The sequence below is a fragment of the Danio aesculapii genome, chromosome 4 (genome assembly GCF_903798145.1).
Source record: "Danio aesculapii chromosome 4, fDanAes4.1, whole genome shotgun sequence".
In the NCBI taxonomy this organism is placed as follows: Eukaryota; Metazoa; Chordata; class Actinopteri; order Cypriniformes; family Danionidae; genus Danio; species Danio aesculapii.
In genome coordinates this window covers 44,645,031-44,671,098 of record NC_079438.1, presented here as the reverse complement: position 1 = coordinate 44,671,098, position 26,068 = coordinate 44,645,031, and the positions used below count along the sequence as shown (strand labels likewise).

The window sequence follows — 26,068 nt, the reverse complement described above, 5'->3', positions numbered from 1 at the left end:
GGAGTAAACATTATAGCCCTGCTCTACTCTGTATCTGTATCGCGTGCTGATAGTGAGGAGAAGAAACTGTTGAATAAAGTCTTTATTTTTGTTTTACATGCACACAAATGTATCTCGTAGCTTTATAATATTTAAATTGAAACAATGAAAGACAAACGGATGACTTTGACTGTTTTTTGGTACCATTCTGTACTTTAAATGAGCCGATTTCATACAAAATATCTTAATTTGTGATGAAGATGAACAGTCTTAAGGGTTTGAAATGACATGAGGGCAAGTAATTGTTTACAAAAATTTCCCTTTTTGTGTGTGTGAACTATCTCTTTAAGGAAACTAAGTTGTGAGATCACCTGCAGGACAATCATCAGATTAAATCTGCAACTTTATTCAAGTGCAGTGTGATTATAGTTTTGATAGTTTTGTTTTTTATTGTACACTTTATTACTCGTTTTTATTGAACTTATAAAGTATATCATTGAAAACTGCAGAAAAAAAAGAATTAGGAAATATTGTTGAAAGACTAGAAAAAATTGGGAATGACTAGGAATACCCATGAAAACCATGCATATAATTGGGCATTATTCATATATAATTTTATGTTTTTTAACCCTAATATTTTTTTGCTGTTCTGCCAGTAACTAGATCTGTAGACAGGTGCTTTATATAGACTTGTCTTGATTGATAATCCACATGAGATGACGATTATTGGGTTAAACGCTCAAAAAATGACTTTTTTAGTTGAAACAACTTAGTTTTTTGGGGGCACAACTTAATTGTTTAATGTTAAACCTATTTAAATTTGTAAAAATGATTAATTTAACTTAAACAATTTTGTGTTTGGACAACATAAAGGAATTGTGTGAAACCCAGCATTTCTTACAGTGAACGTTCAGGCTACGACTCCATATGAGTTCATATTTCAGCACTTGGAAAAGGACAGCGACTACTAAGTAACTCATAGAATGCATTCTCACACAATCATGTTACATGCATTTTTGAGGAATTGCAATGAGCATTCATAACATTGCACGAGCATGTACAAAACTCTCTTAAAGATATATCATCATCAAAAAGTCCTCCTCTGACATAAACCAGGCACAGAACTGCCACTCAGTGGATATTTTCTCTTTTTCAGACCTTAATCCTGGAGATGGTCTCGAATTAAAAATCACGGTTTCTGAAATACCCAGATCAGCCCATCTGGCACCAACAACCATGTCACAGTTGCTGTCACTTACACAGCTTTTTTCTGCCCTAATCCGATGCTCTTTTTGAACTTCAGCAGATGGTCTTGATTACGTCTACATGCCTAAATGCATTACATGCTGCCATTGCATTGGCTGTTGAAATAAAATGGTCAAAGTGTGTATTAATAATTATTAATACTATAAAATCCTTATGTATGTGTGTGTCTAGGCTGGGGAAGCCAGAGTTCAAAGGTGCAGATCCACCATAACACCTGGCTGCATTTCCCAGGCCACAACATGCGCTGGATCCTCACCTTCACACTGCTGTTTGTGCACGTGTGCGAGATCGCTGAGGGAATCGTCTCCAATACGTGGGTTTCATTTCAACATACGCCTGTTAAGTTTATTCATGCATCTGTACTGTTTTATTTACCTCTTTGTGCATGAATCTTGCATTGTAGGCAGATGGACTCTAATCACTTGCACCTCTTCTTGCCAGCGTTAATGGGCTTTATAGCAGCCACCACATCAGTTGTGTATTACCACAATATAGAAACAGCCAATTTCCCCAAACTCCTTCTGGGTAAGTGTCTATTTCATTATGCAAATAGGCACTTGATAATAAAATGCACTTGCAGTGTGGTTGTTTCCTTATGTAACATGTACTTCTACTCTAATTTAAATAAAGCATGTTTGTTCTGCATGTTGCTTGGTAACATAATGGTAAAACAATATTTTTGGACTTTGTCAAAGCAGTTTTTGCCTTGTGGTTGTGTATAAAAATTGAGACCTAATTAAAACCTCTTTCACAGCCTTATTTATTTATTGGATTCTGGCTTTCATCACCAAGATGATAAAGTTATGGAAGTTTGCCGAGGCAAAGTTGGGGGTGGAACATCTCCGTTTCTGTATTACAGCTTTGCTTGTGGTACTCTACGGCCTACTCATGGCTGTCGAGATCAACGTTATCAGAGTCAGGGTGAGTTCATCCAGGCCAATGAATCTATTTTAACATTTTTCATTTTTTAGTTTCAGATTTTTATTTAGTTTACTATATTTTTCTGTAAGCATTTAATGACACAATTATATATACAAAAATATAATATAAACAAATTAAAGGCATTTTATTTGATTTTTATTTTATATTTCTATTGATAATTTTAATATATCTTTTAATTTAGTCCAGTTATTCTATTCAGTTTTATTCTATTATTCCAGTTAATTCAATAGAAATTAATTATTTACTGAACCTTGTGTGTAACATCAAAAATGAATTCAGGATTACACACACACACACACAGGCACATACACGTTTTATTTGATTGAATATTTATATTTGAAGGCCAAATTATTAGCCCCCCTTTGATTTTTTTTCTTTTTTAAATATTTCCCAAATGATGTTTAACAGAGCAAGCAAATTTTCACAGTATGCCTGATAATATTTTTTCTTCTGGAGAAAGTCTTATTTGATTTTTCCGGCTAGAATAAAAGCAGTTTGAAGTTTTTTAAACACCATATTAAGGTCAAAATTATTAGCCTCTTTAAGCTATATATTTTTCCAAATAGTCTACAGAACAAACCATGGTTACACAATAACTTGCCTAATTACCCTACTCTGTCTAGTTAACCTAATTAACTTAGTTAGGCCTTTAAATATCACTTTAAGCTGTTTAGAAGTGTCTTGAAAAATATAGTGAAATTTATTGTCATCATGGCAAAGGTAAAATAAATCAGTTATTAGAAATGAGTTATTAAAACTATTATGTGTTGAAAAAATCTTCTCTCCGTTAAACAGAAATTGGGGAAAAAATAAACACGGGGGTCAAATAATTCTGACTTCAACTGTATATATAATTTTATTTTATATATATTTTTTATTTATTTAATTTCATATTTTATGTTTTATTTTATTTCAAATTCAATCTGGTAATACAACATACATTGTATCCATCTGTAATAAAAGATAATATTGTTTTAGTTACTAACCTGTTAATAAACCTTGAACTTGCACAATTTTGGTCCATATTGGTTTGTGCTGGTTTCGTGTTGGTCTAGCTGACATGTGGCCAAGCCGTTCACTCTTTCTAGTTGACCAAGGAATCTGTCAAACATTTTACACTTCAGTAAACATATAATCAAAATTCAACATTCAAAACACAGCATTCCAATAAATATGCATGCTACTAAAAACTCGTATTAACCTTAATCTTTCATTTGCATCTTACCTGCAGAAGTACGTGTTCTTTGCGAACCCTCAGAGGGTGAAGCCCCCAGAAGACTTGCAAGACTTAGGTGTCCGATTCCTCCAACCCTTCGTCAATCTTCTCTCCAAAGCAACCTACTGGTGGATGAACCCACTCATTATTGGAGCCCACAAGAGACCTATTGAGCTGAAGAAGATCGGCAAACTGCCTATCGCCATGAGGGCCTTGACCAACTATCTGCGTCTGAAGGACTCCTATGAGGAACAGAGGGTATGTGCAGATAATCACAGGTTCAGAATAAAAAAAAATGCTGATGACATAGAAGTCTTGGTTGACCAGAGTTTCTTTGCTTGTCCAATTCTGACAGCAGAACACAGAGGATCCGGAGAAATACCCATCCATCTGGAAGTCCATGTATCGGGCATTTGGGGGGTCAATCCTCCTCAGCAGCACTTTTCGGTATATGGCGGACCTGTTGGGCTTTGCCGGGCCCCTTTGCATTTCTGGCATTGTGGAACATCTGCACAACTCAACAGAGATCGACAGAACAAACAAGGTGTGTGTTTTTTTATTTCAGAGTGAAAAGTATGGTCGTTTTGAGCATGTAGCAAATATAAAGCTCCAGATGGATAAAAATATGAATAAAGTTATCACATAGCATATTAATATATATATATACATTACCAAAAACTTGCCAGCTACGATTCTCTACGATTATGGTAACTTATTTTGTCAGTTTTTATGGTACAAAGACTTCAAAAATAGGTTTTTACTCCCCTGTTCGTGGAACAGCTAACATTACAGTGTGTGAATGAATAATCAATAATCAATGTAATTAATTAGTTTAAAATAGTTTTAGGTAATTTTTAAGATGTATTGTTCAAATCAAAATTAGTTAAGCAGTAGCATTGCTAACCTAAAACTAATTATAATTAACATAGATAAATTATGTAAGAAATGTATTACCCATTGTTAGATCATTAACTTATGTGACTTTGGTGTAAAGTATTGCCAAAAAGATTCAGAAAACACTTATTTTGCTTTTAAAGAAAATCAAATTTGATGTAAGAATATTCAAATAAGACAAAAAATACCAATTAAGAAACTTTTTTGTAAAGTTTTTAAAAGTATTATACCAAAACACATCAGAAAGATGGTAAAACATGGAGAGAGATTAAAATAGATAAATATACTGAGCAAGAAACTGAGAAACTCAAACTGTTTTTCGAATATTAAATAATTGGTAGCACTTTATAATAAGGTTGTATTAGTTAATGCATGAACACACAATGAACAATACATTTATTACAGTATTTGTTCATGTTAGCTAATGGAAATAAAGTAGTGCATGAATTTGGGTTATAATATAGCATTAGTAAATGCTGAATTATGATTAATAAATGCTGTACAAGTATTTTTTGTTATTAGTTCATGTTAATAAATACATTAGCTAATGAAACCTTATTGTAAAGTGTGAGTAAATAAATAACGCAGACCAGTGGTGTAGTCCTTGCTATACTCAGGTATACTCAGTATGCCTACTTTTTTCCACGAGCTGTTTGGGTATTACGACTTCTGAGGATCATACTCTCGGTATACTCACTTGTTTTGGTGATTAGACTTCCCTAATTTTTGTACGTTGAGTATTTGAGTTTTTCGAAAATCAGCTGAATGATGTCTTGCTGAAACGTTCAAGTAAAATTGTAAAACAGCATGGGGGTTGCTTTAGCCCTCCTATATTTCCATTTAGCCCCCCCTAACACTTTTGCGATTACCTGTACTACTAAATGATCGCCTCAGTCCCCTTTAAATTTGATATAAAAACGGCAGCAGAATCCCGCTCCTGAACTTGTTTTTTAGTTAGTCAGCAAACCACAACTGTGCAGTGTGTGTGTGTGTGTGTATATATATATATATAAATCAAATGAATCAAAGATACATTGACTTTCGTCGTTTCTTTGTCTACTTTTAAAATTTGGATTGGGTGGATAATAGTACACCACCTATTTTTTTAGGACTACACCACTGACGCAGACCAAATTCAAACCATGTAAGCTGCTGCACAAACATTAAAATGATTTCAAATTAACAAAAATATTCTGAAAGTAACATATTATTGGATTGTTTGATTATTCGACTTAACACAGACAATAATGAAGCCACGTATGCTGTTAAAAAACAAGTGTCAATCCCAAACACATACCAGAAAGATGGTAAAACAGGAAATGAAGTTAAAAACGAAAACTATGCAACTGAAGTCATGGAAATAAATCACAACCCAGTCACGCTCTCGCAGCACTATGATATTATCTTATTTACTTTGGAGCCCATGTGTAACGTACCACGTTAAATCATTTAGGCTGTTGTTTAAATAACTGTGAGTTTTTCCTTTTTGTTTGATTTGCTGCAGATATTGGTCTGGTGGTTATGTTACTAATTAGACTGTATTTATTTTTCCTGAGAGCAACGTGACAGTATTGGAGAGAATGATCTATGGTCTGATATCTTCTGTTTTGCCTAATTATTTATCGCTTCCTGCGTGATGTCACAGAGGCGTCAGTGCTATTAATGAGAGCGCTGTATGTCATCGCCTCGATATGACAGCAGTTATTAGATTTCACACAACATGCTTTTACTTTGCTCGGATGACCATGATGTCATGTGCGTTTGGATAAATACACTCTCGGGGTTTAGATAAGGATGAATTCAGTGCTGGAAAATTTAGGATGTAATAAAAACTCAGCTGATTGAATAAATGATATCACCGCATTTGTTTCGTCTTGGTGTGAGCACACGTCTGCAACCAAAATATACCCCCAAAAAACAAAATTACTGTTAAAGAAGAGTTTTTGAAGTGAATTGATGTTTTATTGGTGCTAAGCAAAGATTAACCGCGACCCAAAATAAAACTTTGTTTTGACATGTTATGTAAGTATTATATTTATTAAATATAAAGATACACATACATACATAAAACAATTTTGTTACAAAGATATTTAAATTTATATATAATTTGTACCATATATGAGCAATATCACACGAGAAGCAGTGCGATATGGCTGTATATTGGTCTGTTATATCTGATATACAGCCATATCACACTACTACAAGTGTGATATTGCGTTTATACAACTGTTCGTCGGCAAAATTATGTGTATTAAAAAAAAGAAAATCAAACACGGACAGTTTCAAACCCTTTTGTACGAGGAACTACTTTCTTTCGCTGTCCATTCACATCTGCAGCTGACGGTCAGAACAGCAGAAACCATTGCTACTTCACAAACCTCACTTTAGAGCTTGTATTTGAATGATTCTCTAGTTTAATGTCTAAAGTGATGACAAAACAGGTCATTTTTGCTCACATTTTAAGATTATAAGGCTGAGGTTGCTCCTGGAAGTGGTGTTAATGAGACCAGCAGGGCGCACTCAACCTGTGGTCTGTGTGTGTCCTAACGCCGCAGTATAGTGAAGGGGACTCTATACTGCTCAGTGAGTGCCATCTTTCGGATGAGACGTTAAACCGAGGCCCTGACTCTCTGTGGTCGTTAAAAATACTGGGTTTACCTCCAACATCCTGGCCAAATTTGCCCACTGGCCTCTGTCCATCATGGCCTCCTAACCATCCCCATATCATAATTGGCTTCATCACTCATTCAGCAATATGGCTGCCGTTGCGTCATCCTGGTGGATGCTGCACACTGGTGGTGGATGAGGAGATTCCTCGAAAATGTGTAAAGCGCTTTGAGTGTTCAGGAAAGCACTATATAAATGTAAGAAATTATTATTATTATTATTATTATTATTATTTATTTATTTATTTATTTTTTTTTTATTAAAATTGCATGATTACACTTGTATAAACACACTAATTAAAATAAATAAATAAATAAATAAATAAATAAAATCATAAAAACTCATTTGAAACCTAACAATCTTCTTTTTTCTTACAAATACTATTGGTATGTTTGGTGAATTTCGCACATTTGTGTTTGGCTTTAAGATATCCAAATACTTTTTATGCTCACTGTCACACACTGTGTGTGTGACAAAATAAAGCCAGAACAGACGTGCATATCTGTTTGACGTGGAAAATTTGCCTTTCACATCACACTCTTTCTCAAGCGCACATTGCTGCCAGCGACACTCTGCATAAGTGCCTCCTTCTCTTTATTTTAGTGTGTGTGTGTGGTTGCAAATGACATCAGCGAGGTCTTAAGTGTTTTCTGTATTACGTGTGTGGTGTTCATACTCTGTTTATGTGCCATCAGACAGGGAACATGACTCTCGGGGTGTACTTCATGTCTTCCACTGAGCTGCTGCAGAACACGTCTGTTTTGTCGGTTCTGCTGTTCCTGGCACTTGTGTTGCAGAGAACATTCCTGCAGGCCTCCTACTACGTCACAATAGAGACGGGCATTAACCTGCGCGGAGCGCTGCTTGTAAGTGGAAGACAAACACAGAGAGAGTTAATAGACAATCTTATATTTCTTATTAAGGTATCATACAGAAATATTGTAAGTCATTTCTAAATTAAAATTTCTGTAATTGTGTATATTTACCAATAAAACAACAACAAAAAATATATGCACACACACACATACATACATATAAATAGATAGACAGACAGACAGACAGACAGACAGACAGACAGACAGAAAGACAGACAGAAAGACAGACAGAAAGACAGACAGACAGACCGACAGACAGACAGACAGACAGACAGACAGACAGACAGATAGACAGATAGATAGATAGATAGATAGATAGATAGATAGATAGATAGATAGATAGATAGATAGATAGATAGATAGATAGATAGATAGATAGATAGATAGATAGATAGATAGATAGATAGATAGATGAAGTCAGAATTATTAGCCCCCCTGAATTTATTAGCCCTTTTTGTTTATTTTTTTCCCCAATTTCTGTTTAACAGAGAGAAGATTTTTTCAACACATTTCCAAACATAATAGTTTTAATAACTCATTTTTAATCACTGATTTATTTTATCTTTGCCATGATTACAGTACATAATACTAGATATTACTAGATATTTACTAGATATTTTCAAGACACTTCTATACAGCTTAAAGTGACATTTAAAGGCTTAACTAGGTTAATTAGGTTAACTAGGCAGGTTAGGGTAATTAGGCAATTTATTGTATAATGATGGTTTGTTCTGTAGACTATCGAAAAAAAATTGCTTAAAGTAATAAATAAAATTAATAATTTTTCTTTCTCTAGAAGAAAAAATATAGGAAATACTGTGAAAATTTCCTTACTCTGTTATTCTATTCTATTCTATTCTATTCTATTCTGTCAAATGATTATATTTTTATTATATTTATTATGTAGATTATTTATTTATTGGTCGGTCTAACGAATTATGTTTAATTCTATTTTTTTATTACTCCATTCTGTTCTTCGTAACTGATTTATTTAATTCATTTTTGTGTCAATCCTGTTTAGTTTGAGTTTGTTCTGTCATTATAATCCTCTATCATAATCTGTTTAATTCTGGATTGTCTAGCATGTCTGAGTCTACCCTACTCTACATTTTCCCAATTTCTGCCTGTTTTATTTTTCTACTTTGGTTTTTCGATTTTTGCTCAGTTAATTCTGTTATATGTTATTGTATTGTTTCTGCATTACTCTGTTCAGTTGTTTTTTAATTGTGTTAATTCTATTTTGTTTGAATCTGCTCTGATATATGCTTCTGCTCTGTTCTATTCTATCCTATTCAGTTCTATTCAGTTTAGTAATGTTCAGTTATGCTTGGTTCTGTTCTCATCTAATTTGCCCTGTTCTGGTCTAGTCGAGACCTGCCAGTTTTGTTACTGTTAACTAAAAGTATTAAGTTTTATTTAATTTAAATGCTCAAACATTATTATTTTTGATTTAAATGTTCTCATCCTCAAGGCAATGATCTACAATAAAATCCTGCGTCTTTCCACTTCCAACATGTCAATGGGAGAGATGACCCTCGGTCAGATCAACAATCTTGTCGCCATAGAAACCAATCAACTCATGTGGTTTCTCTTCTTATGCCCCAACCTGTGGGCCATGCCAGTTCAGGTAAATACCATAGCGAGAACTCTCCCGGAGCAGAGGCATCAAACAAAGTGCATCTCTAAACAAACAAAAGTCTTATTTCTGTCCATAGATCATCATGGGAGTGATCCTGCTGTATTATTTGTTGGGCAACAGCGCATTGATAGGGGCCGGCGTGATTTTGCTGCTGGCCCCAGTTCAGTACCTCATTGCTACCAAGTTGGCAGACATTCAGAAAAGCACTCTGGTGAGCTTAACTTACACCTTTGTGTGTGTGCGCGTGCTGTAAAGATGTCGATATGTTCTTAACTTCTTGATATTTTCATAGGACTACTCGACAGATCGTCTTAAAAAGACCACAGAGATCCTGAAGGGAATAAAACTGCTGAAGCTCTATGCGTGGGAGAACATCTTCTGTGACCGTGTGGAGGAGACTAGAGGAAAAGAGCTGACCAGTCTCAAGACGTTCGCTCTGCATACATCAATGTCTAGTATGAAAGACTCCGGCCCCAATCATATGCCCTGCCTTCAATCATACACTCAGGGTTCTCATAGGCTCTTGAAATTCCAGTCAGACATTGGCTGCGTCCGAAATCGCATACTAGTACTCTAGTATGTAGTACATTTTAATTTAAATTTACTACATGGCCATTAAAAAAGTACATTCTATATACATTGTGGCCCAAATGGCACACTATGCACTTACACACTCAACAGCGTAATTTATGAATTTAGTGTCGCCCCAAATGGAACACTAACATTTTTTACTTACTGGAAATTCAAACCGTTTCCCTCATGACGTTTGACAGTCGCCATTAGTTTGACATTAGTGAAGTAAATGACCAAACTACCAAATAGTATCAGTGATGAGTATAACCGCATTTACCATCAGGACCCAGCATAATCAGTTATGTAGGAGAATTTTGCTCTCACAATCCAAAATAAATAGAATAATCCAATGTCAGTGCCTGATAGCTCCGCCCCTTCCTCTAAGTGAGAGAGGCTCGATGGATGGAACTGGGACTTACTACATTCGTCATTTGTCATTATCACCTGACCTACCTATATCAGTTGCGTCGCTTTACTCCTAGTCAGATGCGCACTTCAGAATATCGCCGGAGGTAGTAGGTCATCAAGGTATTTCTCACATACTATTTTTCGTATACTGTGTATTCAGACCTACTACTTGGCTCGCATACTGCTTTTAACGTACTATATAGTATGGAAGTATGCGATTTCGGATGCACCCATTGAAAGTCAGGGAATATGTTTCCATTTATCAAAATGTAATTTTTATATACTGCATTTTTATGCCATGCTGTTTCACGCACATTGCTATGGTGAAGCTAGTTTTCAGTTCCGTTTTATTTCTCATTCATTAACTGGCAGTCACTTAAGTTAAATGTATTCAACAGACTGTCACTAATAGCTAAGGCTAACATGCCAGGAGTATAAACGTAACCTGCTCGACCATTAGGCAGGTTAGGGTAATTAGGTAAGTTATTGTATAACGATGGTTTGTTCTGTAGACTATTGAAAAATATAGCTTATAAGGGCTAATAATACTGACCTTAAAATGTTTTTTAAAAAATTAAAAACTGCTTTCATTCTAACCGAAATGAAACAAATAATACTTTCTCTGGAAGAAAAAATATTATCAGACATACTGTGAAATTTTCCTTGCTCTGTTAAACATCATTTGGGAAATATTTAAAAAAGAAACAAAAATTCAAAGGGGGGGGCTAATAATTCTGACCTCAGCTGTATATTTAAATTAGGAAATTTATCTTTACTTAATAATCTAATGATTTTTGCCATATAAAAAAATACACATTGCCAAAAATACACCCATGCGAATTAAAACTTGCAGTCACTTAAATCAAATCTATTCAACAGACTGTACCTATTAACTAAGGCTACAGTCAGGATAATTTACATTTTAATAAGATTTGATTTCAAATTGACCATTTCAAAGATATTTTTTTTCCGAGTTAAATTAAGTCAAGTTACTAAGTCAAGCAAAAAACAATGTAATATGTTATTACGTAACATTAACATAATATTTTTGTTATATTATTAATATACAAGTTCAAAATTACATAATTTTAACATTTTATTTTTATGTTATATTGTTAATGCACAAGTACAACAGTGGCATGAAATCAGTTCATTAGATTCCATGGAAATTCAGTGTTCTCAAGTCAGAGAATTGGATAATTGGCTTAAATTGGGAACCCTGTAAACTGCTCCACTTGATATTTCCCTCCCTCAATCCATACTGCCATTTGCTGAATTGATTGTACATTGGCTAAAGTTTTCTTATATCTTCATCCCTGCAGTATTTATGAATGCAGCCATTCCCATTGCGGCAGTGTTGGCGGTAAGAGATTCACGATCAAAGGCTTTGATCCAGCTGTATTTTATCCAGCGTGACCATATATACTCTTGATATTGTAGACCTTCGTCACACATGCCTACATTGAGGAGGTCAGGCTCAGTCCTGCCAAGGCCTTTGCCTCTTTGGCTCTATTCCACATCCTGGTCACTCCACTCTTCCTTTTGTCCACGGTTGTCAGGTTTGCCGTCAAGGCCCTTGTCAGGTACGTGGCTAAACTAAATCAGCAGTCCAGTAAAACGTTACTTTGGAAGGATCTAATCATCTGATTGATTTCTGCAGTGTACAGAAGCTCAGCGAGTTCCTGCAAAGTGATGAGATTGGTGACGACAGCTGGAGAAATGGAGATATGTGCATGTCTCTTGAAGTGGGCAAGAAATACAAATACCAAGGGGATGTGAGTAGGCACACACAACTTTTCAACCCATTTTCAGATAGTTTGCGACAGGGGTTCCCAAAAAACAATGCCAGTGACTCACACTCCCCACTATTTGTGGAAGTGGTTATAATTATACAAACGTTGCATGCAACGGCTCACACACACACACACACCAATAGGCCTTCATAAACATGAGCATATTGACAACACAAAAAAAGTGTAACAGACTAACAACCATATAATTAAAAAAAAACTATTTTATTATTTAATTTTAACCGCACCTTATGGGACTGGTGGATACAATGTTTAAGTTACAGCACAAGTCTTTTCTTGGTTTAATTTTGGAGACACTCTGAGATCCACTCTGTCTTGGTCTGTATATATTTTAAATGTACGTGAGTGTCATAAAGGTGTCAGAAAGTTTAGGCTACTAATCTAATCCTAATAATTTTTCCTATTTTCCTATTTCCTACAGTCAGGAAAATCGCAGAGAAGGAAAATGTTATCAACCTGGGAGTGTTAATTCGGTTGATGAAATTATTCGTCAGGGACTTTTTTCACCGACTGAAACTAGAAAAGACTAAAGAAAAAATCTAAAACAAAAATCAGTTTTACTTGACAAACATTATGCCATTTTCGTCAACAAATAAAGATGGAATGAAAATGATTATAGAGGGACAATTTGTTAAAGATCCAGTCAGAATCTGGGAGATAGTTCTTATAGACGAGTTCCTGTAACTATCTGGTGCAAAAGCACTTTTAGAGGAATATTTGTGGAAATATTGTACATTTAAATGATGTTGCTGGGTTGCCTTGTGATGATCTAATTTATATTTAGTTCTCTAGAAAGTGTGGCATAATGCATTTGGTTTCAGTTGAGCTTTTTACGAATTTTTAAAAATGGATGTAATGTCCCTGGATCAGCTTTAAGACAGAAATACTATATTCTGATGAATTGAGATTTTTTCTGCTCTGCAGCGGAACAAAAGACACAAATAGGCATCGATGTTAATAACTTATTCTCTCACTGGAAATTCAATTTTTTTTTCTAAACACAAAGAACATAAGTAAGATATTTTAAGAACATTGGACAGTACTGCATTTCACTATACAATTGAAGGCAAAATGATTAGCTCTATGTGAAATTAATTCTTTTTTTAATATTTCCCATATATATGAGTTGTTTAACAGAGCAAGGACATTTTCACAGTATTACCTATAATATTTTTTTCTGCTGGAGGAAAGTCTTGTTTATTTTAGTTTGGCTGGATTAAAAGCAGTTTTTACATTTATTTGAAAATATTTTTAAGAATGGACCCTTTTCACAAGCCTGTTATGATGCGTTAAATGCTCATCAGCATCTTAAATGCTTAAAAAAGTTTTTAATATTTAGATTTTTTTTTAAAACGTATGAACATTTACATTTATTTAAGTATGTGTTATATCATCTTTGCTTCAAATTACAAAAAACGAATTACCACTTGTGTGAGGCGTTTCTAACGCAGCGTCTATTGGGAAGGACAGTAAATTTGACGTTATTCTTTCCTCTGGCTGCCGTCATCAGTCTCACACTATTTTTTCCCTTTTTCTGATAGTCATGATAACACCATTGTGGAGTTTTTCTTTTATTATTTCAGCAAATAAGATTGTAAAAAAATATGTGTCGTATTCTCCCATTCAATGCATTCTTGAGTTTCCCAACTATGATGACTTTCACTACTGAGAAACCCGGAAATGTGAAAACGGTCTATAGTTATATATTGCAAAATAACTAGTGAGTTTATCTACTGTCATCATGGCAAAGACAAAAGAAATTAGCTATTAGAAATTAGTTATTAAAACTATTATGTTTACAAATTGTGTGTTAAAAAATCTCTGTTAAACAGCCTTGGGAAATATTTTTAAAATAATTACAATGTCACAGGAGGGATTATAAATTTGCCTTTAATTGTATATAAATACACATATTATTCCGTACATAAGTGTTTTTCCACATAAATAACCAGTGATTCTAACCAAGCTAAACTTGACATCATAACACTCTTTGTGACCTCCAATAACAGCAAACATGAGACACGGTTACGCCTCTAGAGAAAACTTTCCCACATTTAGGGGACTGAAACGGGAGCTGCTCATTCCTGATCCAGCATTACTGAGCTCTCATAAACGTGTTGAAGAGAAGCTTCTCTCTCTCTGCCCTCAGCTGTTTCTAAGAGAGGGACAAATATATGACAGGATCATAACTACACGTCCCCACACAGGAGGAAGCCAGGGGTGATTGAAAGGGAGGGAACCAGACATTGATGCTGGGGACGGAAATATATAGAGCGACAGGAAGGAGGAGGAAGGGGTTTCCAAGAGATGAACTGGTGTTAAGCTGGGAAAATGGCTCAGCTGAGTGTAAGAGGGAGATCATGATTCTAGTTTTAGGACACGACTGCTGGTTGTAAGAGTCATGTGTGATGTTTGTTGGTGAGCACGGGAGGATAAATGTGATCTGCTTGATCATTTTGGGTCGTATTTACCCAGAAAAGCCACTTAAAGCCATTCTCTTGATACAATCTGTTAAATAGATATTTTTTATGACAAAATTGTACTTATTCAAGTATACATTAAATAATTAAGGCATACAAAAACTGGAAAGTAGATTAATACTTTTTAGGATTAATAATAGGTATTGAAGATGAAGATGACTTACACCTTAATGGGCTGGAGATTTGAAATGTTCTGTTTTTTTTTAATACTTATTATAATACTTAATTCATACGTTTGCATTCTATTTATAGTAAATATACTGTAAATATACATTTACAGTATTGCAGTTTTCCAAAACAATCCTTTTTAAAATCATTTGAGAAAACAAAACTATTATAAAATGTTATATGCAAGGTTAGACATAAGGAGATTTAAGCAAGTGTAGGTTAAGTAATTATGACAAATATTAAGCTAAAAAATCTAAATCATACAATTTAATTACAAAAATATATAATTATTAATAATATATATGACCCTGCAACACAAAATTACAAACAAATAAGTGTAAATCTGCAATCTGAGGGTTAAAAAAAATGTAAATCCTGAAAAAATAGCTTTTGAAGTTGTCTAAGTGTGCTTAGCAGAGCACATTATTAACCAAAAATTCATTTATTTATTTATTTATTTATTTATTTATTTATTTATTTATTTATTTATAGGGAAATGTACAAAATACCTTCATAAAAAATTATCTTTACTTAATAATCTAATGATTTTTGTCATAAAAAATACACCATTGTCAAAAATACACCCATGCAATTTAAAACTGGTTTTGTGCTCCGGGGTCACCTGAAATGTAAATATAAACTATATTATAATTTATAGATTTAATTATTCATATTATAATGTCTATATTTATAAACATAATTGTAACATTTTAGAAATATCTGATAAATATTTTCCATATACTTTAATGACTTTGAAGACGAAGACAATTTAAAATACACAAAAGTTTGAACAAATTTCAATGCATAGTTTCCAAAACTCAAATAATCAAGTACATGTTTTTGAATAGAGTCACGTATAGTGTTTATGTGCATAAAAAAGCAGTGATTCTAATTGAGCTAATCTTGACACCATGACACTCTTTATGACCTCCAATAACAACAAGCATGAGACTCCACAGGGTCAGGTCTTTAGAGAAAACTCTCCCACATTTAGGGGTCTGAAACAGGAGGCGAGTGCAATCAAAAACACCCACGCGCACAAAATATGTATATATACAGTTGAAGTCAGGATTATTAGCCATCCTTATTTATTAGCAAATACGCTTTTTTCCCAAATTTTGTTTAACGGAAAAGAAGATTATTTCAACACATTTCTAAACATAATATTTAATATATATAACATAAAGCATATTTTATAATAGCAAGTTAGGCTAATTAATTAACAGTGGTTTGTTCTGTAGACAATAAAAAAATTGCCTAAGGTGGGGGTTAATAATATTGACCTTAAAATGTGTTTTAAAACAATGCTTTTATTCTAGAAGAAATAAAACAAAAAAGACTTCCTCCAGAAGAAAAAAAATATTATAGGAAATACTGTTTGAAAATTTCTTTGCTCTGTTAAACTTCATTTGGGAAATATTTAATAAAGAATTTTCAGGAGGGTGAATAATTTTGACTTCAACTGTGGATGAATTATAACCAATCTTTTTTTGCTGTATTATTGTAGACGAAGGCGATCAACAGAAAGGGCCGTTATCGTATGGATAACTACGAGCAGCCAGTGCGCAGGCAACTGCGGCCCTCTGAGACGGAAGATGTGGCAGTACAGGTCAGACGTCACTATCCTCAACACTTTTCTCAGGCGCTTTTCACTAACACAACATGTACTAAAGTTCATTAAGAGATCTGAAGACTTTTCAGTTACGGCTGAACAACAGGCGGCTTTACTCCATTTTGATATTTGGGCCTTTCTTCAGTGTTTACATTCAGTCTAATGTAAAGATACACTTATATGTGAGATATACTTACAGTGTATGTTTATATTGAGTCTAATGTAAAGATATATTATTTACAATACAAATTTTCTCAAAAAGGGTTTTTTTCTCCTGCACTGAGCTATAAAATCTATTTCTATAGCACTTACATAGACCAAAATTAAATACAGTTTTATTCATGTCTACAAGAACATGTTCATAATTAATTCATTTTAAACATTTATTTTGACATTTTGGACTGTATTTTCTGTATTATTGAATGAAAAAAAGAGATTCCCGGTTTTTGTGCTAGAAATGAATGTAAATGAGCAAATATCTTGTACATTTTGCAATATTTAGACCTAACATTTTAGACTTGTTATACAATTCATTTTTTTCTTTTATCAATAATGATGTTATTTATTGACTGGTAAGTATGATGATAAATATGTTTTTTTTTTGTCCTGTTTACCTGTAGTTTCTTGCCTTAAACACACACACACATACACTTTTTTTGATCATGTTCTTTTCATTCTCAGCTGGTTTAAAAGCCCTCATATGGGGTTTGTGATAGTTTCTCAGACATGATGGTTTTGAGTTCAGCTTCCCTCTGAGTGCAGTTTGGGATTCTCACGAGAAGAACAACTGGGACAAAAAAATCAGAGGGACATTAATTTAAGTGTTTATTTTGTTGGGGGTTGGGGGGAGGGTGGTCTTTCTGTGTCTTTTGGTCCCCAGGGGGTCCACTTCCTTCGCCATCCCTCTTGACCAGAAGTGGGAACTGTACATAATTTTATGATCCGTTTGCGAAACTGATTTTGCTTTCTGATTCAGATGCCTCAACAATTCCATGGATTGTTAAATTAAATTAAATTGGGGTTAATTAAGGGGTTTAAGTAAATATTAAATATTATGAAAAAATATAAAAACAGATTCAGATTCCCTGACAACATTCATTGTTTTTGTTATTTTGAGCAAAAAAAACTAATAATGGAGAATGACTGTAGTATATAGTTTCATAGCATTTACTCTCCTCAACTTAAACTAGAACTAAAAATGTAACTAAATAAAATAAATAAATACATTTAATTAAAACAAATAGTAGATTAATTATTTATTATATAATAGTTAGATAGAATAGAATAATTATATATTATAAGTTTCTGTAATTTGAAAGTAATTGTTTACAGTTTTACAATATTTTCGTCTCTGTAAATTTTGAGTTAATTCATGACCTAGTTTCTAGACTGTATATCAGCGGTTCCTAAACTTTTTTATTTTATTTTTTGCTTGCAATTTATTGTCTTTGCTTCTTTGCAGTGCTGTATGTTTAGCAGATTGTTAGCCTATTTATGATAGCAAGTATGAGAGTAAAACAAAGGCAGAATATAGTAATTCCAGGCTGCTTACAGTAACTTCATATTGACGTGCAGCTGAACAAAGGCAGAGAACTGTAACTTAATTGTAACTTAATTGTAGCATATCAAAACCAAGTCAAGGAGCGCTAACTCGTGTTATGGCGTTCTGCCTTGGTTTCGCTTGGGCTTTTGGAAGTTACTGTTAAGACAGACATTTTTTTCTTGAAAAAGCAATGGTATTGACTCAAGATATTTATCGACGTGATAAAGGAGGTCTTCAATGTCCCAAGAAATAACTCATTTTTTGTCAAAAAGTTACAGTCTTTTGCCTTTGCACAGGTGAATAGGTTTTTATGAAAAGTGTTACTTTCGTTCCCGCTCTCCCCTACTGTTACTTATTACTCTTCTCCTTAACATTCTTTTTCTTTATTTCTTTATTATATATATATAATTTTGAGGAGCAAAGAATGTACAGTGACTACAAACTATTTATATTGAAAATATTCATATAAAATCTTCTAATTAAGTATTTTTTAAATAATTTTTAATAATTAAAAGAATAAACAATTTAAGCTGACTTACTATTACTAGCCACAATAATAGTAAATGTTAGCCATCTAAAGTAGTTCTGATAAACATAGTGCATATGTTATATAATGGTTTTGAATACAAAAATAAGAAACAAAAAAAATTAGTTTGTGGAACTGGTTGTGGAAAACTAAAGTCTCTTATCTAATGGGTCCATACACACATACATCCAGACACGTCCTCATGGACTCTCCCACTATGACCTACTGTCACATCCGCTGGTTTTGTTATGAATATGTCCTAATCTGCTCTGACATTTACACTCCTTCACTTTAGTCATTGTCAAGCGTTAACTCCCAGTTTGTCTCTGTGGTTCTTACAGATGTTTTTAATTGTTCAGCGTTCGCTCTTTTTTCCACTATTCAGCCTACTGTGCTGCTCTGATGGATGCGACTGTTATCGTTACTGTAAATAAACATTCGGAAAACAGCGTTCAGAGCACATCCGGAAGATGTAAATGTGATGGACGCAGTGCAGATGAAAAGATGGTTTCACATACGTTTCTGCTGCATCTTTCCATCACACTCAAGCTCTTGTTTGTTCTTGCTTTTGTCAAATGTCTCATTCAGGTGAATGATGGCTTCTTCACATGGGGAAGTAATTTGTCCACGCTGTCAGATATCAACATCCGAATACCAACAGGTACACTGCGCTCAATGATGGTTTGCTGTCAGACAATCAATATTGTCTTTGTTTAAAATGTATTTATGTATTTTAGAGAATGTAATATGGAAATATAATAAATAAATATATAAGTAAATAACCTTGAATATCAAGAGTAGTAAGTTTATTTATAATAAATGTTCCAAATCAAAGCTTTATTGTCAATTCGATCACATGTATTGACACAGAGAATAGAAATTGCTACTCTAAAACATTTACATTTACATTTACATTTAGTCATTTAGCAGACGCTTTTATCCAAAGCGACTTACAAATGAGGACAAGGAAGCAATTTACACAACTATAAGAGCAGCAGTGAATAAGTGCTATAGACAAGTTTCAGGTGTGTAAAGAAGCAAAACATTAACAAGTCTAAGTGTTCTCTAACCAAACACAGCAACTGAAAACAAGTCTAAATGTACTTACACGGTGTTGCTCTCGATGCTAAAGTGCTTCTCCCTCAACTAAAACACTATATAATAACTATATACAAATTAATATATTTATATATTTAAATATATTAAATAAATCTCAGATACCAAGTTGCATCATTTATTTATTTACTTATTTATTTATTTACTTAATTATAAAAACGTATACATATAATAAAGATGCAAAGATAGTTATTAGACACAAGGAGTCATTGTTTTTATCATTATTATTTACTTGTTATTGGTCTTGTTATTTATTTATTGATGCATTTTAAGTAAATTATATATCATTTGAATCAATAAATGTACATTAATGCTCTTAGATACCAAGATGTTTTGCTATTTATTTATTTATTTATTTATTTATTTATTTATTTATTTAATAATTGAATGATATTGGATATAATAATAATAATAATAATAATAAATTAATTAATAAATAAATAAATAAATAAATAATAATAATAATAATAATTATTATTATTATTATTATTGTTGTTGTTATATTTATTATTATTATTATTATTATTATTAATAATTATAATAATAATGTTAAACAATTTTTTTTTAATGAATCGGGGATACTTATATACTTATATATTCATAATAAATAATATGTTATTATAGTAATAATAATTTGATAAATACTCTTATTAATTTATTAATTATTTATTAATATATTGAATTGTTTATTTAACTAACAAAATATTAACCACACAGTTTTTATATTCATTGCTAGGTTAAATGTTAAAAAGAAAGCCCAAAACCAAATTATATTGAACAATAATGGAGAACACTAATTCCTAATACTTAATGTCTTGGCTTAGATATATATGATTTAGTGCTTTGACCTTCACATAAAATTAGTCAGCTCAGCCCTAGCTAGCAGTTGCCAAAAAATCCTGGTTGTTATAAGCCCAACACTGATTAACGTTCATCTGGTTTCCCTCCTCAGGTCAGCTGACAATGATTGTGGGCCAGGTGGGTTGCGGGAAATCGTCCCTGCTATTAGCCATGCTGGGTGAAATGCAGACCATCAGTGGAAAAGTCTACTGGAGCAAGTGAGAATTGACACTATTGCATTATTACTGTCCAAAATACCATGTATTTGACAAGTTCATAAATGTTAATGGAACTTAAAATTAAAATGCAAAGAGGCCACAGCGTTTGTTTTCTTGACCCTTAAAGTGGACGAATGTTTACCTTGTGTTAATCCCACCGAACACTAGGAGTACATCTGCATGATAGATCCATCAGATGCTAATCAAAGTCTTTATCTGTTCAAATATATCCCTCTGTCCATTGCATCTGCTGTCATTTATGTTGTATGTGCCATTGTGCACATACACAGTTGTGTGTGTGAGGGCTGATTGGCTACTGTATGAGTGTCCTCATTATTCTTTACACTGGCTCTGTAATCTCTTCTGTTTTTCTCTTCCACATCTAGTTCTGTCCTTTGTGAAATGCTCTACTTTGTGTGAATCTCTCCATCTCTGTGCTGGAGATGGTCTCTGATTAGCATTTGTGAGCAAAGCCAAGCAGATCTACGTTGATTTTTTAAAGTTCTTAGAATTGACGATTTTGTACACGTGGCTCCAGAGTGGAGGATATTCTATGAGAGACAGTTCACCCATAAAATTTTATTATTTACTCTCATTCATGCTGTTGTATATCTTTATGGAGCTTCTATCTTCTGTTGATCACAAAATAAGATATTTTGAAGAATGTTGGTTACTGGCACCCATTGACATGCATAGTAAGGAAAATAAATACTGTGGAAGTCAATGGGAAGTCAAAGAAAAATATCTTCTTTTGTATTCAACAGAAGAAACTTGATTTGAACAAGTAAATGGTGAGTAAATGATAATGACTCAATTTTCTTTAGTTTGAACTATCCCTTTTAGTCACAATTAAAAAAAAATGTGAATTGCATTTCTAAAGTAAATGCTAAACCATAGGATTTCCACAAACCATTAATTAGCTACTCTTAACTATTGAAGAACTTGTGAAATTTGAGTCTTGGACATCTGGAAATTATGATTAATTTAAATAATGACTAATTTAACTCTGAAACCTGGTTTCTATTAATAAAATCTAAAAACATGTTGTCATAAGTAAGAATGACAGACGAATCAGCTTACTTGTTTAAATATTTAAGTTTGTTTGAGCCTCTAAAGATTTAAAATGCATTCATTTATTATTATATATTTAAAAAAAAAATTCTTTGATATTTTTATATATGATGCAATGATATTTATACATTAAGTGTGGCTTAAAGAGGTTGTTCACTCTATAGTGAGAATTGTCAAAATTTGCTTATATTGTTTTAATAGTTTCAATTAAAAATTCTTTTAGGAGCCACTTTAGTTTAGCGTATATATGCTTTAAGTTCTTGTTAAAATGGAGGAAAACTAAATTGTTGGTTGCAATTGAATTGCATTTGGATAAAAATAAAATGAAGTGCTGTCTTTGCAAACAGTGCAATAAATGTGTTTTCCAGTTTCACCTTCTCTAATGACAGTGACATCTCTCTTCAACTCAAATACAATACTAATATATTACTAATATAAACAAGTTTAAGCTTATTTCACCCCCAAAAATAATTGCAACGTTTTATTTTTCAAATGTGCAATTTTATTTAGCCTTTTCTGACCTTTCTAAATTCTGACACAGAAACAAAGTTAATTATAAGAAATAAAGACAACTGTGGTGGAAAAAAGGAGATTAAGGGAAATTGGAATCCTGCAGTAAAAATAGACAGTGAGATGCATTGTCAGAACTGCGAGGTGCTAAATAGAAATGCTGTTGTATAGAATTTGCATGAAAAAAAAAAGTAAAGTGGATTTAGAAATGTGAATTCAGAAGTCTGAGACAAACTCTGGATCTGGAAAAAAAATAGTCAGAATTGTGAGAAAAGTGATGTAAACCGATGTAAACAGAACTAAAGTATGTGATACAAATTCAAGATTGTTAACAGTAAAAAGTTATAAGTCAGAATTCCAAAAAAAAAAATCAGAATTGTTTCATGAACATGCATATAAATACAAAATTGGGACATACAGATTCAGATTTACAACAAAAGTCAAAGTTGTGAAGCACTAAAATTAGAATTACAAGAAGAAGAATCTGAATTGTGCTTCAAAAACAAATATAAATTCAGAAAATGTTAGAACTGTAAGATAGACATTCAGAACTGCAAGCAAAAAGTCAGAGTTGTGAGATAAAAAGTTGCAATTACCTCCCTTTTTTAAAACCCCATATCAGAAACGATCTTCTATACTTTAAGGAGATCAGTTCTGGTTCTAATTATCACCAATCACCTCAAAAGAAGAGTATGTCCTGTTCTTACAGAACGGGGCACGTGTCCTGATGCACTAACTAACTCTGGTCACATTTGTGTATGTGTGTGTGTGTTTGTTTCTCTGTGTCCTCTTCCCCAATGGTCTACTCAATCAGGCTGCCTGATTGTGAGATACTCTTCGATGGGAACATAAGGTATTTCACCAGGAGTCTTCACATGCTTACATGCTATAAAACAGCCACACAATGACCTCTAGAAGCCAAAGCAGAGGACATTCTCTAGTATTAATGGCGTTAAAAAAGGATTTTAGTTTGGCAAATTCAAATATGGTCCACTTGTGTGTTTGTCAAGGTGTGTGAGGTATGAAATATTGTTTCCAGGTCCAAGCCTTTACTCTTTCGAATGGAGAAAAACTCTCAATAGCCATTTATGATGACTATTTAGTCGTAAAATCAAATGGTATGGCAAATCTTTTACAAAATCATGCCAGATATGTTCAGCAATATTTTAATATGATGAATATTGGTATGAAATTAGGCATGGATGTAAACATTACAGAATGTTCATGATTTTCTAATGTACAACAGCACATTGTTAGCGTATATATTTATACTATCTGTTCCTGTTTGGCATCTGATAGCGCAGTTTTATCCAATAAAAAGCATATTATATTTCCAGCAGGATGAATGCCTTGCTAACCACTAACTATTGCAGTGTTTAGAACATTTAACCAGTTTTAACATTTTCTAACGTTCCTAACTTGCGATTTGCAGCGGGCACAATATGGAGCTTTCTCATGAAGAACGGAGGTACCCATTTGCGAAACCTTACCGTCCTCTCCATTTACATTCATTTACCAATACATTTATCCCTTCCTTTACATTCCGCTGGCTTCGATAAATGGGTGGTGTTGTTGTTTTTTTGTGCGACGTGCAGTGCAAAGTGTGTGAAAATGCCGGGAGTCTTCAACTCTCTTGTACACACTGGACCTTTCATATACAGATATTGATTTCAGACAATATTTGGTTTAGTTGCTGCAGGACTCCTCAACTTAAAAACACAACAGATCTGGTTTATTTATAAAAGCGGAGGCAGTCATGAGGTGCAGTTTGGGTTTGAAGCCTTTAAAAGTGTATTTTTAAAGTATGTTTTACAAGAAATTACTTCATGTTTGGTCTTTATACTTCAAACTTCTATGTAATTGTTATATTTACGAGCATTTTCAGAGTGAAAAGTGTTTCCACACCACTTTATTTCAGTGTCAAACAAAATGATTCCAAACTTATGCTATTGGTTGAGCAAGATATCGCCATGTTAAGCAAACAAGGCTATTTTTCTAAGCTTCACTGTTTATTCAATGCGTTATATGCTGTTTCTTTGTAATTGTGGCATTTGCTGCCAATTTATGAGGGAAAATGTTTCTATGCCAAATTGTTTTATTGCGGAACCAATTGGAATTGCTGGTTTCCAAACAGGTTTCCAAGATTTTGCCATTGTTCAAGGCAGAATCTGTAATGTCAAAAGAGTAACAGTTGTATTTCTTTGCAGAAAGTAAACTAGAAACGATGACCAAACACACACATCAGCTCTTACAGTGAAGGGCTCCCTGCATTTGTTATTTAATGTTCTGTAATCTTTAATCGGTTGCTTAAATCCCATCATTAACAACGTTTTTTTCCTTCATTTCATATAAGAACCATTAGTGTTTGCTGTGATGGCAGGCTGGGTATGTCGCCTTCCACTTTTCCATGCTAAATATTATTTCCTTTTTTCTTTCTTGTCCTGCCATGACTCAGTAAAAACAGATACTCAGTGGCCTATGCAGCGCAGAAGTCATGGCTGCTTAATGCTACTGTAGAGGAAAACATCACATTTGGAAGTCCTTTCAATAAACAGAGGTGAGGACAAAAGCATTCATAAACTTAAAAATAATTTCTTAAATCTCTACTTCTATCAGAACTCAAGTTTTTGGTTGGAATAAGAGTCAATATAAAATCAAAATTAACTCCATTTGCTTTCATACTACATATTTGTGGTTCGAATTATGTTTTATTCAACGCAATCTCACGGCAATTTGTAACTTTTTGATTTTGTGGCTAATTCGTATTAATTAGTACAATATAATTCATACAATTTAGTACGATTTGCTCATTCTTCAATAGTGGTTGGGTTTAGGGGTGGGGTTGGGTGCCATGCCTTCTTTTTAAAATCTTACATTTTCGGATGACTGAACTTAGCCACTAAACTGACAAAACGTAAAATACTTACGTTTCCTCGTGAGATCAGTCTGGTTTTATTCATTGGTAAACATTTTTTTACTCCTTACTCCTTCTATCATTCTTTAAGGTCAGTGTGAAACAAAAAAAGTGAATTAACTGAAAATCTTTTTTGTTTGTTTGTTTTGGTAATTTTCAATTAAATTTGGGTAATTTTCAATCAAATCTGGCCCTTTTTCTTCCATGTTTGGAGTGGCCGTGCTTCTCTTTTAATTTTCACTCAAATTTTGGTAATTTTCAATCAAATTCTGACCATTTTCTGTCGTCGTTTGGAGTGGCGGTGCTTCTCTTTTAATTTTCAATCAAATTTTGGTCATTTTCAATCAAAGTCTGACCATTTTCTTCAGCGTTTGGAGTGGCGGTGCTTCTCTTTTAATTTTCAATCAAATTTTGGTAATTTTCAATCAAAGTCTGACCATTTTCTTCAGCGTATGGAGTGGCGGTGCTTCTCTTTAGACATCAGTTTGATGGCTTCAGCCACAAAATTTTTAACTTCGCCCTTTTTACCATTAGTTTGCTACTAGGGAATGATCCGCAAAAAGAAAGCTCCGCCCCCTACTCAATATTCCATTTCACATTTTTATCATTTTCATTTCATTTCAATCAATTCTCAATAGATGAAGTCCAATTGTTATTGTTTTCCTTCAGTGGATACCTATATTCATTTGAAATATGTCACATAACAGTCACATAATTGGTTGTGAATGGAGATTAACATTGATCAAACAAGGTGCTGTGAACTTGTCATTGTGGATTGTAGCTTTACCACCGCTTTGAGT

General features: G+C 33.4%; 1 protein-coding gene across 4 annotated transcripts in view; it reads left to right on the top strand.

The window, feature by feature from the left end:
• abcc9 (ATP-binding cassette, sub-family C (CFTR/MRP), member 9) overlaps positions 1-26,068 on the top strand; it is a 58,734-nt gene that overhangs the window by 6,364 nt on the left and 26,302 nt on the right. For 2 of the 4 annotated variants that reach the window (XM_056455777.1, XM_056455778.1), the window contains exons 4-20: positions 1,417-1,558; positions 1,649-1,770; positions 2,000-2,166; positions 3,419-3,661; positions 3,759-3,947; positions 7,660-7,830; positions 9,311-9,466; positions 9,555-9,689; positions 9,771-9,933; positions 11,782-11,822; positions 11,900-12,042; positions 12,120-12,234; positions 16,426-16,527; positions 19,188-19,260; positions 20,668-20,773; positions 23,169-23,207; positions 24,810-24,911. In XM_056455777.1, the coding sequence (XP_056311752.1) occupies positions 1,417-1,558; positions 1,649-1,770; positions 2,000-2,166; positions 3,419-3,661; positions 3,759-3,947; positions 7,660-7,830; positions 9,311-9,466; positions 9,555-9,689; positions 9,771-9,933; positions 11,782-11,822; positions 11,900-12,042; positions 12,120-12,234; positions 16,426-16,527; positions 19,188-19,260; positions 20,668-20,773; positions 23,169-23,207; positions 24,810-24,911 (2,209 nt within the window). The remainder of the gene's footprint in view (positions 1-1,416; positions 1,559-1,648; positions 1,771-1,999; positions 2,167-3,418; positions 3,662-3,758; positions 3,948-7,659; positions 7,831-9,310; positions 9,467-9,554; positions 9,690-9,770; positions 9,934-11,781; positions 11,823-11,899; positions 12,043-12,119; positions 12,235-16,425; positions 16,528-19,187; positions 19,261-20,667; positions 20,774-23,168; positions 23,208-24,809; positions 24,912-26,068) is intronic. The other 2 variants (XM_056455780.1, XM_056455779.1) reach the window with 2 other exon arrangements.